At 43.1% G+C, this 15,371-nt stretch overlaps 1 protein-coding gene across 1 annotated transcript in view; it reads left to right on the forward strand.

Annotated features, from left to right (window-relative positions):
* Positions 1-497: 497 nt before the first annotated feature.
* The window catches only part of ubash3bb (ubiquitin associated and SH3 domain containing Bb), a gene marked incomplete at its 3' end in the record, with an annotated part of 37,735 nt that continues 22,861 nt past the window's right edge, over positions 498-15,371 (forward strand). Inside the window, exon 1 of the mRNA XM_079514102.1 lies at positions 498-718. Coding sequence (XP_079370228.1) covers positions 591-718 — 128 coding nt within the window. The 5' untranslated portion in view covers positions 498-590. The remainder of the gene's footprint in view (positions 719-15,371) is intronic.

The raw sequence follows: 15,371 nt of genomic DNA on the forward strand, positions 1-15,371 counted from the left end.
GTAACACATCAAACGGACGGACGGACGCACACAAACACTAACGGACTGAGTGCAATACATACTCTAGTCTCTCCCCATGCCTTTGGCCTGGTGGAGACAATAATATGCAAAATAAATACGCACTCAAACATGCAGGTTTATATACTTAAGTTGTGCGGACCATCTGAAAATGTCCATTGGCTACTCTACTGTATTGCTGTGAAGACAAGTGTTTACACTTATTTATATGTGACCTTGGCTCTAATTCTAAACGTAAAAGTGACCATAAAATAGCCCCTTAATTGGTGTTTATCTCTTTCTCTCTCTCTTTCTTAAAATTGCTATATAATTGTTATCACATTGTCCTCAGTCAGTGGTCCTCAGTCTCAATGGTGCGTACACACGTCACGAACACAAAAATACTGAGCATAATGTTTCGGGGGCGGGGAAACTAGCAGCACTATTGGCCACACAGCTGCGTCGCGCTGCGCTGCGTTGCGCTGTGTGTTTTTGAGTCTCCTGTAGGCTATATATTAATACAGTAGCCTACTACTGTACAGTGATCTCCTCTCATCTATGAATTGTTCTGTAAATCAATGGAACCGTGAATCATGGCAGCAAAGGAGGACCTCTACAGTAAGATCATCCCGAGGAGACTGAGGCAGAACCGACCGGGAACTGTGAAATGTGGATCCAATTTGGACGTCCTCTTATCAATGGGCTTCCCCAGAGCAAGGGCGTAAGTACAGACCCCAACGACAGGACATCACATTGGGGATTTTGAATTAGGTTATTCCAACAATTTTACACAGTTCAGAAACCCGTGTCCATCAGATAAAGCCAGGCTCAGATCAGATAAGTAATGACTGACTACTGTAGCAGTATGATCGAGCTAAATAAATCTAATAAATAACTGTCATCATTTTAACGGGTTAAATCTTAAATGCACAGTCACATATATGAGAACACCTCTCTCGTGCATACCGACAATAGACATGTTTAACATTTGTTTTTCAAAAATGAATAGGCATTGACCAAATTGTATGGGCAAATTTAGCCTATATTTGCACCTTGGAAATGTTATTTATTCTTTCCATTTGTATACCCACCCCCGTTAATCTCCACATCAACATGTTTTCTGTTATATTGTGTTCATTCGAAACAAGACTTCTGTTCAGTAGGCTATGGTCCTGCTCTTGCAGAATCTCCATGCACGCATTCCTTTTCCCGTTGACGCTTTACGTTAGCTGCCTGCGGATGCAGATAACAGTTTACGGGTCATTGTGAATGAGGAACGTTACAATCTATATTTTTACGAGTATTAGCCTATTAGAGTTTAGCCGTAGAATGTTGGTGACAGTATTCAGTCCGTCGCACAAATGTCTGGACTTCTGCAAAACTTGAGAAGATAAAGAAGAGATAGATATGAGCTTCAAGATTTCATCATACTACTGCTGTAACTGGTGATGAATCGGAAAATTGGAGTCAGGAGGGAGCATGAGTTTCATAACTCTCTCTCTCTCTCTCTCTCTCTCTCTCCAATATCTATCTACACTCGCCCCGCCCCCCTCTCTCTCTCTCTCTCTCTCTCTCTCTCCCCCTCTCTCTCTCCGTGTGTGTGTGTGTGTGTGTGTGTGTGTGTGCGTTGTCACAGTAATCAGCACCAGTCACACTGAATGGGGTACTGTCTTGTGTGTGACTCTGGTCAGCACAGTGAGTTCACAACTGTTGGTGTGTGACAGACGCCTCACTGTAGGCCTGGACTGTACACCAGTGGTTCACAAAGTGGGGTCTGAGGACCGTCAGGGGACCTTGAGGTGGTTCCAGGGGACCCCACTCCCCAGCAAAATGAAATAAAAAAAATACATTTTTGAAAATAGCTGATACAAACTCACTATGCACTGTGAATATTTGTTTGTATAGTGCTGGGCACAGCATATTTTCATATGGGGGTCCTTGGCAAAATACAAATTAATTTGAGGGTCCTTGACATGAAAAAGCAGTTCTGTACCACTGCTGTTCTGAAAGTAAGGCCCGGGGCAGCGGGCCCCTCAGGGGTCCTTGGGGGTCCCCAGCAATCACTTTAACCACTTTTGAAAACTTCTCTTCTGGTCGGGGTCCCTGGCACAAAACATTTTCAGATGGGGGTCCGCAGCCAAATACATATCAATTTTGACAATTTACTGAGGCACTTGGCACTAAAAGGTTTGAGAACTGCTGTAGACAGCAGATGGGATACAGTGTTGTTTGGCATGTCGTCTGAGAGCCATCCAGTGGCCTTTTTGTGGTTCTGTGCTGTAAGGTCATGTCAAAATAGCAGCTGACAATCTTTAGCTTTAGCCATCAGTTGTTGAAACTTTCATGTTGGTAGACATGGGTGTGTGTGTGTGTGTGTGTGTGTGTGTGTGTGTGTGTGTGTGTGTGTGTGTGTGTGTGTGTGTGTGTGTGTGTGTGTGTGTGTGTGTGTGTGTCACCGTGTGTCACCGTGTGTGTGTGTGCGTGCGTGCGTGCGTGCGTGCGTGCGTGCGTGCGTGCGTGCGTGCGTGCATGCGTGCGTACGTGTGGTTCCCTCAGAGGAAGTCTGCTGTGGTTTCGCTGAATGGACACAGCAGGGTAAAGATACACCCCCGCCCCCGGGCTAGCCCTCCGTTAGCACACAGTTCCTTAGAGGGACCGCAAGCTCTTCAGACAACAACCCATGAAATACCCCCACTGGCCCACAGCCCTCTCTCTCTCTGTGTTCTCAATGTCTATTTCTCTGACCTACTCTCTTTCTCTCTATCTCTAAAGAATTGACTCACTAAATATCCTGACCCACTTTCAGGTGGCCTGGTTCTGGATTATTCTTATCCAAGACTCCGCACAATCCATTGTTTTGGTTCAGGCGGTCTCTGTCTTTTCTTGATTTGTGGTCTGAGAACGAGCTAACCGGCTCAAAATGTAATTTCTTTGGTGGTAATAAACCTGGAGCATATACAGTACAATGTAATTAAAATAAATGCAATGACAAGCAAAATCACTTTACAATGCTGTTTAATTTGCATGGCACATTCTAAAGGCGCTTCAGCAATTGTCTCTTAACTACAAAATAGTGGTTAACAACAAAAGCGACTTCATTTTGTATTGCTGTCAAAGTATGAACTTATAACTTTAGACATTCCTTCCTCTATATGCAATATACTGATGGTTGTGAAAATGGTTCGTTTACCTTAAGCAATGACAAAGGGAGCGTACCTATGTTCCCCAGGTTTGCCTGGGTGATAATCTATCTATTACCCATTCATTATCAGTAATCATTTGAAATGCATGGCACCATGTTGGCCAATGGCCATACACATAATGCCCTGCATCAATTATGATTGTGTTGTTTCTTTTTTACCTCAATTATTCTGTCTCTATATTGTTCATACAGGCATCTCATCACTGTAGTGAATAGGTTTGCTCCAAAGTCCTGTATATAATATATATATATATACCGGTAGAGCCCGACCGATCCGTCGGTCGAACCGATGTATCGGTCATTTTGGACACCGGACATCAGTGTTTATTTAATCTGATGTCCCAATGTTTATACAGGAGGGGGAAAAGTATTCAATGTCTACTACAGTCCATCCTGCACATATCCCTCTCTCGGTCCTGCACCGCTGTACTGGAGAAGTATATCACCTTTTCGGTTCTGCACCGCTTACTGGAGAAGTATCACTCTGTGGGTGCGCAGTGCAACTACCCCGCTTTATTATTTGAAGCATATCCTACATACAATCAAAAAATCACACCCGTGTGAACTGAGTGGTGTAAGGTCTTATATAGACTGATCAGCTGTGGTCTGACGTAATGTCTGACGTAATGAAATCACACCCGTGTGAACTGGGTGACCATAGCAACCATGCTCATTTTTTGGTACGAACAGACAGACAGACAAACAGACAGACACGTAAACTAACAAAGCCAGTTGTAGGAGTGGTTTACACCACTCAAAAATCACACCCGTGTCAAGAGAAGTGAGGGGGCACTCTTATCATCGTACATCATCATGATGTAACATGTCTATTTGCTCAGACACTATGACATAAAATTGTCATTTAGATTTCCGTCCTACACTTTATGTAGGACGGAAATCTACACTAGTAGCTGAATAGATGAGGTGCATTTCATTTTGGAAAAAAAAGCCTTATGTGCCAAAACATTTTTTTTTAAAGTTCTCAGTGTATTCTATTGTTAACTTGAATAAAAAAGACAACATTTTGAAGTTTAGAAGTTTTTTAAATGCATTTTTTATTATTTTAATTGATTACTAAACATTGGTCCAAAACATCTGCATCGTATCGGCATCGTATCGGCGGTGTAGGTCTCTCCAAAATCAGCATCAGCATCGGATCCAAAAATATGGCATCTGTCGGGCTCTAATATATAGCAGAAGGAGGAGAGGACACTAAAGCAGCATGGACATTTAGAGCCTTTTATATATAGCTAGCCACGACAACTCTGTTCACTTCATGGGGCTCTTCTACATAGACTTCTATTGGAGAATAGGGACACCGGAAGTTTACGGAATGCATTGGAGTCTATGGGCTTGCGCGGTACATATTAACCACGTGACTGGGCTGTTTTCTGCCCCCTCAATGTCGTAACTCTGTCTTACTCTATGGCTCTCGTTCGTTAGCCCCTTTGCATCACTTTTAACCTACATACAATGTATCGCACACATTGGGAGCTTGGTTTTCAGTAAAGTGTTGGACTGGGGCTTAGGGTTAGGGGCTGCAACATACTAGCGTCATGTACAGGCAGGGGGTGTACACTTGTACATTATAGCGGGTGATGTACAGTATAGTGCGTGTACATCAACCCACCTCACTCTACAGAAACACATGGCTCGGGAACGGTTGGTTCCCAACGCTCTCTGTGTACTCACTGTTACTTTCTTCCCTTCTCTGCATTATTGACGATATTTTAACATATACTTTGTTTTATTCAGGCTATTGTTTTAACTGCGTATGAATGAATAAAAGACAGACACAGAAAGAAAGAACTAAAGGAAGAGGAAAGAGTCATTCACAGCCCTCCATTATCTCCCATTCTTTTTCAGTGTTAACTGTGGCTGTTTCATTAGTACGAGGCGTTATCTGACATCATTGTTAAGTCTGAACAGTAGTTGGCTTTCTATGGCAGCCGTTTCCTCGGTGCCACTAGAATACATGTTGTGGTTCACCCAAACATAGCTTTATTGTGGCTGAAATCAGACTGAACTCATTATGATTGATGCTGTACTGAAAATATCTAGTTGACTGTTCCCAATGTTTGTGAAGTAAACCTTAGTTGAGGTCTTAAGCATATCTCTATTAAGGAGTGAGGAGTGAGTGATGAGTACTTTTCTGTAATCAAGCAACAAGCTTCGAGAACAAGATGACACGTGTGAATCAGTACCTGTTGAACAACAGAATAGGTTACAGGGCAACCTAGCTCCGATACGTTCCCTCAGTCCCTATGCTCATTCTGTAGCTCAGAAATGAGGTCACGTACAACCCCCCTCCCACTGCGGTTCAGAAACGGTGCATGGTTTCCACCAGGAACGCTTCTTACCCTTTTCTGCACATGGTATCCAAAAAGTGAAGGTCCACTAACGGGCTAAACTAATTTAAACTTAGGAGGAGCCAAGAAAATCCAAGTCACAAGTTGAAACGAGCGTTTAAATCGCTTGTTTAGTCAGCCGCTTCCATGTTTTTCAAGGAAGTTGTGCGTGTGGCCGTGTGCATGCCGACTGAACTGAAGTCAGTAGGAAAATCTAATTCCACATTCGACCAGGGGAGGCACTAATGCTTTTCAACTTCCTTGAAAAACATGGAAGCGGCTGACTAAACAGGCGATTTAAACGTTCGTTTCAACTTGTGACTTGGATTTTCTTGGCCGTTCCTAAGTTTAAATTAGTTTAGCCCGTTAGCGGACATTAACTTTTTGGATACAATGTGCAGAAAAGGGTAAGAAGCGTTCCTGGTGGGAAACCATGCACCGTTTATGAGCCGCAGTGGGAGGGGGGTTGTACGTGACCTCATCTCAGAGCTACAGAATGAGCATAGGGACTGAGGGAACGTATCGGGGCTACAGGGCAAACCAAATATATATTATGACACCTTTCATAAGGTGTCATTCAGAAACATTTTGGTATTTTAAATACCAACAACTTATAGCAATGCAATAAAACACAATGTACTGCTTCTGCTGCTTTCATAATAATTTTGGTTAATGACCGTATGTTTTATTTAGAGGGGATGTCCCGCCTCTGCTTCCTGTGTAGATACTTACATTACATTCACAACTGCTCTAGTAGCCAGCCACAGAAGATAGGCTACTATAATTTTCACAGTTGTAATGCACATTGATTGTCTCGACTCTGTAACACAAGAAAAGTGCGCTCTTGAATGAATAGTTTATTTCGGTAGGCCTTAAACATTTTAACCTTTAAACATTTTCATGTTTAAAGGTGTAAGTGGGTTTGAAGAAAATGATAAATGGTGGAAAATCGAGTTAGGCGTAAATGAGCATGGCCTATATGGGGAGTTGTGTTATGATCTAAGGAATCCAGGAAAAATGTTTTGATTGTATGACCTATGGTTCCAGAGTTATAGGCCAAAATGTAAAGCAGTCTGTAGTAGCGCCACCATGAGGTTGATTTTCTATAATTTATTTATCTTTTAGCTTTGCTTAAATATGATAGTAAAGAGACAGGAAAGACGGAAAGTGATATGAGTGCAGAGATTGAGGACATGCAACAGAGGTCACAGCCGGAATCCAGGGAAGTCGCAATCATGTGGTCAATGGTCATCTATGATTCAGCACACCACCCTACAAGAAGACGCTTCTCAGTGCCAACATGTACACAAACGTTACGTATGTTTCTGTTATGGTTCAGCAGCAGTAGTGTTGAACTTGAATATCTAAATATGCAGTATAAAGTCAGGCTTTGCAGTAGGCCTATATACAGTACTAGCTGATTCGAATGAAAATCAACTCAACCAGTATTGATAAAACGATGCAATCGAGTCAGTAGGCTCTACTGGAGCCTACTGACTGACTGAGATTAGGAAACGTGGAGACATCCAACGTGGCATTGGTCACGACTATTACTAACCCTAAATCTAACCCTAACTCTAACGCTAACCCTAACCTCAGTATTAACTGGCCACGTAAGTCCCCTAACCTCGTATCAGTCTTAATCGGCCACGTAACGTAACGTTGTTTTTTCTTCGCGGCAGTAATTTCACTTCTGTGTTTCCTAATCACAGCCAGTAGGCTCCAGCAGAGTCTACTGGCTCGATTGCATCGTCTTGATAAGTAACCTACTGTCAATCATCAATTCATCAATATCATTCAAAGCGGGTGGTATACAGTACAGTATATCCCATTTGGGGATGTTAATCGTTAATCGATTAATAACCGTTAAGAAATGAATCAGTTAAACTTAACAATTAATAATTCATCGTAATTAATTGAAAACTCTGATTCTATCATTGGGTGGTTTTCTGTGAATGTAATGCTGTCTGTGCGCGCGCGTGGCCAAGGAACGCACGCCTGGCCCTGTATCTTTATCGATTGATAAAGTTATCAAAACGTATCAATGAATTAATTAATTGATGATTCCCATCTCTAATCCCATTCCTAGCTATGATAAGTCTGAAGTGCTGTGGACTTGTGGAGTTGTGTGAATTATTGAGTCTTCCTTGTGGTGTTATAGCTTTGTGTGCAGAGAATTAAGCTGCTGAGCTTTCTGGACAGCTTTTGGCTAATATTTTACCTCCCCATTGGAATTCACGTTTCTTCTTGAGGCTCACTAACAATTCACAGTTAGCCATGAAGTACCTGCAGGGTGTTTTTCCTCAATGTCCTGTCAGCGTGTGCCATGGCTTTGCAGGGGAGTAGTCCATCTCTAACAAGGAAGGTCATATACAAATGTCATTAGTGTCCTTCTGTGAAATAGGAGAGGAGGGGTTGGCTGGATATAGCTATGCTGCTTGGTCAATGGTGCACTTCCCCTGCAGCCAGTGATCATATCATCGTTCACTTGAAGCTCTGAGAGGAAGCAAGGAAAGCACTATCAGATGAAGGCTCACTGGACTTCAGCGGCGACTCGGAGATGACTCATTTGTGTAGAAAACAGAAAATAATATCTTTATATATATATATATATATATATATATATATATATATATACACACACACACACAGTATACACATTTTCTCAGTATAGAGTGTATGTGCACAACATCATCATCATAACCGGAAGTTATGCGCGAAAGCCTACTGGTGGCAAAAATGACTTTCTGGCCTTGACAGCGCATACATCCAAACAGAAATCTGATTGCATTAAACAACGTTAAACTCACTTTGCCACTCGATTTGCCACTCTCTTTATGCATGCGCATACCCTCTATTGGATGTAGTGCAGTTTATAACATGGGCGTTGGTTGGTCGTACAATGGGAGGAGTGTGTCATTGGCCCGGCCCGGCTGGCTGATCGTTGGGCATGGATCCAGTTGTCCCCTGAGCTTCAGGACAGGCTGTACGGCACTGGACTTTAGCAGTCATTTGTGAGATGATTACAACAGTTCTACCCAGAAACAATGTGGCAGAAATAACCTGCAAGGAGGATGTCTCTTCGTGTTTAGGGATGGAGCTCGTTCATTTGTATTGATAACGAGCACCTTATCATGTTTGTGCCAGCATGGATGATTACATGTATTTCTTGATCGCCTCTTGTCTTGATTACAGACGTACAGACGTACACACACAGAGACTTGGTGCATTTACAATTTACAATTACAATTTAGGCATTTAGCAGACTCTCTTAATCCAGAGCGACTTACATTAAGCAATAACCAAAAGCATGGCATACATCACATACATAACTTTAGTTATCAAGAAACATGCGTAAGCTAAGAACGTAACAGTGGAATATCTATATAATGAAACTATACATACTATACCATACATATATACTATAATGTGCTATGACTACATAAAAATGCAATTATAGTGCTGCTGTCTACGTAACATGCTATAAGTCTGTATAAAATGCTATCTAAGGGGCTAGGGCAAGTGCTACGGGCCATGATGGAGTCTGAAAAGATGGGTTTTCAGACTACGGCGGAAGATTGGGAGTGAGGCTGCAGTTCTGATTGTAATTGGGAAGTGCATTCCATAGTTTTGGAGCCAGAAGGGAGAAGAGTTTGGGACGTGTGGAGCGTCTATCTAATAACATTAGATGTTCATTCTTTCACGTTACAACCTCTGAGCCTAAGTTCATTCATTCATATATTCACAACACCACCCTGTGTCTGAGGCAGAGCCTATGTTTATTTATTAATATATTGACGTGTGTATGTTTATTCATGCTTTAACTTCATGTCCCCACACTGTATTCAGTATAGTGTGTGTGTGTGTGTGTGTGTGTGTGTGTGTGTGTGTGTGCGTGTGCGTGTGCGTGTGTGCGCGCGTGTGCGCGTGTGCGTGTGTGCGTGTGTGTGTGTGTGTGTGTGAATACATTGATGGTAGAGCCATCTGTGCCTGCAGTACCTTTGCCAGAACAAGGTTTAGGCTGGCCACAAAAGCCCAGTGTGCACGCACGCACAGTCGCACACACAATCGCACACACACACGCACGCACGCACGCACGCACGCACGCATGCATGCATGCATGTCATTCTCACACACACAAACCTCTATCTTGAATCAGCCTCTCGTCTGCATCTTGTCTCCAGCTTTAGAGTGTCACTCAGATGAGTTGAAATGTGACGAGGTAATGTTTAATTGATGGCTGTTGTAGAGCTGACTGCACTGCAACATGCACTCTTTGTGAGACATTTCTACAGTAGTCCAATGGAATCATGAGATAATTAGCCATGACATATGCATATTTAACATAAATCATGTTCATTAGCTAGTCAGTCTGATACATATTTCATGTGTTCCTACTTCTTCAACTCAATGTTATGTAATATATAATATGTTTTTTAGTTTAAAGAGAGAAAGTATCAGCCGAGAACATACTCAATAATTGAACTTGTGTGAGTGTGTAGCTCTGAAATAAATGTCATGATGCAATCTGTCCTGTCAGGCCTGTGTGGCGCAGCAGGGTAGGCAGTGGGCCAGGAGTGCTTTAGAAGCACTGCTGTTGCTCTGTAATGACAGGCCGTGTTCTCAGTATGTTTTGACCCTGGTTTGGCAAGTACATAGTAGCGCTAAACATACTGTATATAAGATACAGTGAGGTCAAACCAGGTCCTCTTGCCTTCGACTTTGCATAAACCCATCCTTAAGTTCCTAAGTCCATTAAAGTTTCAAATATTATTTTAAACTTCACTTAACAAGGGAGCCTAACACATACAAATACAGAGACAGTTGTGAGGTTGCCAGTTGCACAGTTCGATCCGAGCAACTCAAAGTGTCTTTGAGCAACACCCTGAACCCCTAACTGCTCCCCGGTTGCTGTTCAGTGCACAGTAAAATCCTCAGTATTATTATGTCATAAATGAATGTCATCTCATTGTCTCTTTTCCTGCAAGATGTGTTTTTATTTAAGCCTGTTAAAATAACATTTCATCCCCTATAGGCTACAGTACCAAGTCAACCATGACCAAAATTAGCATTTTAAAACAAAATGTGAGGATGCCAGAGGGGTTTAATAACAAAATGATAGGCAATATTAGGACTATGGTCGAATATGACAGCAAGGCATAGTTGCTAACCCCTGCTGTGTTTGTGTGTGTGTGTGTGTGTGTGTGTGTGTGTGTGTGTGTGTGTGTGTGTGTGTGTGTGTGTGTGTGTGTGTGTGCGCGTGCACATGCACGCGTGAATGCACGCATGCGTGTGTGCAAACTGTGCATGTTTCCGTGACTGCGTGTGTGCGTGCGTGCCTGAATGTTGCACATTGTTCATTTATTTCCATTGATGGTATCTTTGTACTGTTAACAAATAAGGGCCTGGTTTTCATCCTGTTAGTTTGGCCAGCTGGACTATCTACTGTCCACATATCAATTAGCACTAATGAGCATGGGAAGAAAGTTGGGCCTAAGAGGCTCTGAGTCCCAGACAATCTCTGTGTACTGAGAACAAAGCAAGTTTGTTTAGAGAAATGTCATATGTTGTTATTGTTTTGTTATTGTTATTATTGTTATTATTATTATTGTCTCCACCAGGCCGAAGGCATGGGGAGAGAGTATGTTTTGCACTCCGTCCGTCCGTCCGTGTGTCCGTGTGTGTGTCCGTGTGTCCGTCCGTCCGTGTGTCCGTCCGTCTGTGAACAGCTAATCTCCGGCATCGTTAACCCGGTCGATGCCAAATTTAGCACACACACTCCCTGGATGCCAACGATGAACCTCTGCCCCAAAATTTCCAGAACGGCCTGTTATAGCGCCACCAGGAGGCCGCTTTGTGCAAAACAAGTTTTTGGACAGTACACCTACAGATTTTGTCCAAACATCACGCAAATTGGTACACAGTCTCTCTAGAGCCATTCAACGAAACGGGTTTTTCAGATTTCTCAGACTCCATCCTGATTGGCTAAGATTGTCTTCCAAAGTTCGCAGGAGTGCTCAGTTTCAAACAAAATGCTGCAAATCATGAACACATCGTGTGATTTCCGTGAAATTGCGCACGCACATTCCCACTAGGCCGAGGAAGAAATGCCATGTGAACATTTTCAACTCAGCCTCATGGTGGCGCTATAACTGGCCGAAAAGTGTTTTTACCTCCAATTGCACGGATTTGTGGATAACTTTGTATGCCAACTCCCTAGAGGCCAAGGAAAAACCTTTGCCTGGAATTTTTCACATCTGCTCTTTATAGCGCCACCAGGAGGCCGACATATGTAAAACACATTTTCTAATATTACTCCTTCAGATGTTATCCAAATTTCACACAAATCGGTACACATGCTCTCCATAGTCATGTGATCAAGACGGGTTTGTTTGATTTCTCATAATCCACCTTCATTGCCTACGATTGGCATCTAAACTTTTCAGGAGTAGCCCGCTTTGTACCCGTTTTGTACAAATCGCCACAACTACTCAACGCAGCGTCCGATTGCGGTGAAACTGCATGCATATTCCCACTGGGCTGAGGAAGAAATGCCAGTTTTCAAATCAGCCTCATGGTGGCGCTACAACAGGCAAAGCCGTGTCTCACTCACTCACACACACACACACACACACACACACACACACACACACACACACACACACACACACACACACACTCTCTCCTGGTGGAGACCTGTGCCCAGAAGGGCACTTTTTCTAGTTTTTCATGTTTCTTTATACTCTCCCAATTTAGTTGTGCATTGATGGGGAGAGAGTATGTTTTGCACTCCGTCCGTCCGTCCGTGTGTCCGTGTGTCCGTGTGTCCGTCCGTCCGTGTGTCCGTCCGTCCGTGTGTCCGTCCGTCTGTGAACAGCTAATCTCCGGCATCGTTAACCCGGTCGATGCCAAATTTAGCACACACACTCCCTGGATGCCAACGATGAACCTCTGCCCCAAAATTTCCAGAACGGCCTGTTATAGCGCCACCAGGAGGCCGCTTTGTGCAAAACAAGTTTTTGGACAGTACACCTACAGATTTTGTCCAAACATCACGCAAATTGGTACACAGTCTCTCTAGAGCCATTCAACGAAACGGGTTTTTCAGATTTCTCAGACTCCATCCTGATTGGCTAAGATTGTCTTCCAAAGTTCGCAGGAGTGCTCAGTTTCAAACAAAATGCTGCAAATCATGAACACATCGTGTGATTTCCGTGAAATTGCGCACGCACATTCCCACTAGGCCGAGGAAGAAATGCCATGTGAACATTTTCAACTCAGCCTCATGGTGGCGCTATAACTGGCCGAAAAGTGTTTTTACCTCCAATTGCACGGATTTGTGGATAACTTTGTATGCCAACTGCCTAGAGGCCAAGGAAAAACCTTTGCCTGGAATTTTTCACATCTGCTCTTTATAGCGCCACCAGGAGGCCGACATATGTAAAACACATTTTCTAATATTACTCCTTCAGATGTTATCCAAATTTCACACAAATCGGTACACATGCTCTCCATAGTCATGTGATCAAGACGGGTTTGTTTGATTTCTCATAATCCACCTTCATTGCCTACGATTGGCATCTAAACTTTTCAGGAGTAGCCCGCTTTGTACCCGTTTTGTACAAATCGCCACAACTACTCAACGCAGCGTCCGATTGCGGTGAAACTGTGCATGCATATTCCCACTAGGCTGAGGAAGAAATGCCACTTGACAGTTTTCAAATCAGCCTCATGGTGGGGCTACAACAGGCCAAGCCGTGTCTCTCTCACACACACACACACACACACACACACACACACACACACACACACACACACACACACACACACACACACAAAATGATTATATTACTCCTAAACATTTTGCCAAACATCACACACTCCTATCCTCCTGGTGGAGACCTGTGCCCACAGAAGGGCACTTTTTCTAGTTATTATTATTATTATTATTATTATTATTATTATTATTATTATTATTATTATTATTATTATTATTATTATATCAATATTGTTGTTGCTGTTCTGGATTGTTGTTCATGTCATGATTGTGTGTGAGTGTATGGGACCCGAATGGAAACAAGACCGCAAGGTCTTTCTTCGGTGAGGTCCTTTTGGACAAGATGCTTGACTGTACATTGTGCATTTGAATGTTGTCTAATGAAATATTCAATCAATCAATCAAAGTACAGAATACTGTTATGCCAGGTAATAAACTAGTGTATATTTTAATGTAACTTTGTACACAAACAGTGGGTCAATTTGTATGTTGTACACACTTCTGAGTTAAATTAACATTTAACAGGGATATGTATGGATTATCCAAATGATACAGTGACATTGAAATAATGGTCTAAGTTTACATTATTTAGTGTAGTAAAGTTATGTAAGTTGGATGGAAGCTATTTGCCAGTACTGACATTTTAAAAGGCTGGGTATTCACATACTCTCACTTTTGTATATTATACGCTTCATAAGACAATGTGGCATTGTGGGAGGTGGTTGATGGGAAAGTGCACACACATTATTCAGTCAAATGGGTCCATCTGGTTCCATTTGTACACTCTCAAGTTACATTAACACTGAAGATTTTAATCGGTACAGACTGTGTGCACATTTTCTATTATATGGTTTAGCAGTTAAAATAAGCATCAATGCAGAGGTGCATATAAAGTAGTAAAGTATCTTCCCACCACACTAAATCAGTGGTTGTCAACCTTTCTAATTTAAATGACCCCATTTTTGATGACAGTGAAGTGACAATTTAAAGACTTTTAAGGCCTTTTTAATACAAACAAAACAACCGCAGCATCCCTATTCTGGGATGAACATTCTACAAAAATAGCAAATCGTTTGTCTATTTTCAGTAAAGATATTTAATGTAGAGCGAAAACAGGCCCAGTATGGAGAGAGCCCTTGGTGGGATTCCGGTCAACTAAGTATAGGGTTTTAGGCAAATAATCTGCACTGCCAGTGATTCCCAGTACATCTGACTCTCTGTGGGAAAGCCAAGAGATTTTGGAGAGGCGTATAAGTGTGTGTGTGTGTGTGTGTGTGTGTGTGTGTGTGTGTGTGTGTGTGTGTGTGTGTGTGTGTGTGTGTGTGTGCGTGCGTGCGTGCGTGCGTGCGTGCGTGCGTGCGTGCGTGCGTGCGTGCGTGCGTGCGTGCGTGCGTGCGTGTGTGCGTGCGTGTACCTGTGCCAGTGCTGCTGGCAGCCTTTGAGACTGTACAACAATGTACAGTGAAACAGGAAAAAGATTATCAGTTCTATTATTGAGCAGCAGGAGGAAGTGTGTGCCCCCCGTCGCTCTGCAGGCAACACAATGCTGGCTCAGTACTGCAACAAAGGCCCTTAGAACAAACACACAGTTCCGTCAATAGAACTAGGACGGCTGCAGTCACTGGACGCTCAACCACGGAATGAACTGTTATGCGTAATTCATACGACGGCGTCGAGAACACGTGGTATCTGCGTGCGCCGTGTTGTGAGCACTGTATGATGACAGTGTTGTGCGACCAAATATACATTCTGTGAATTAGCTGTGTGCTATCCATTAAATTCTGCTCAAGTCTTTTTACGGGGCGACCGTGCCCTAATGGGCGAAGTTGCGTTCACGTATCCGCCACGTTGATGGCAGACTGCTGGGCGAGTGCTGGCGCTTTGGCATGGGGGGTCAGATCTGTGCACAAAGATGCTAACGCACACCAAAGTCCTTGTAGCGGTGCCGGCCCACAGGAGAGAACTGCAGAGGGAATCTTGAAAAAACAAGAAAGTGGCCGCACACGGCAATAGCCAGAGTGCCAATACTTTATTAGGATGCAGCAGG

Source organism: Electrona antarctica, assembly GCF_951216825.1.
Source record: "Electrona antarctica genome assembly, chromosome: 11".
NCBI classification, from domain to species: domain Eukaryota; kingdom Metazoa; phylum Chordata; class Actinopteri; order Myctophiformes; family Myctophidae; genus Electrona; species Electrona antarctica.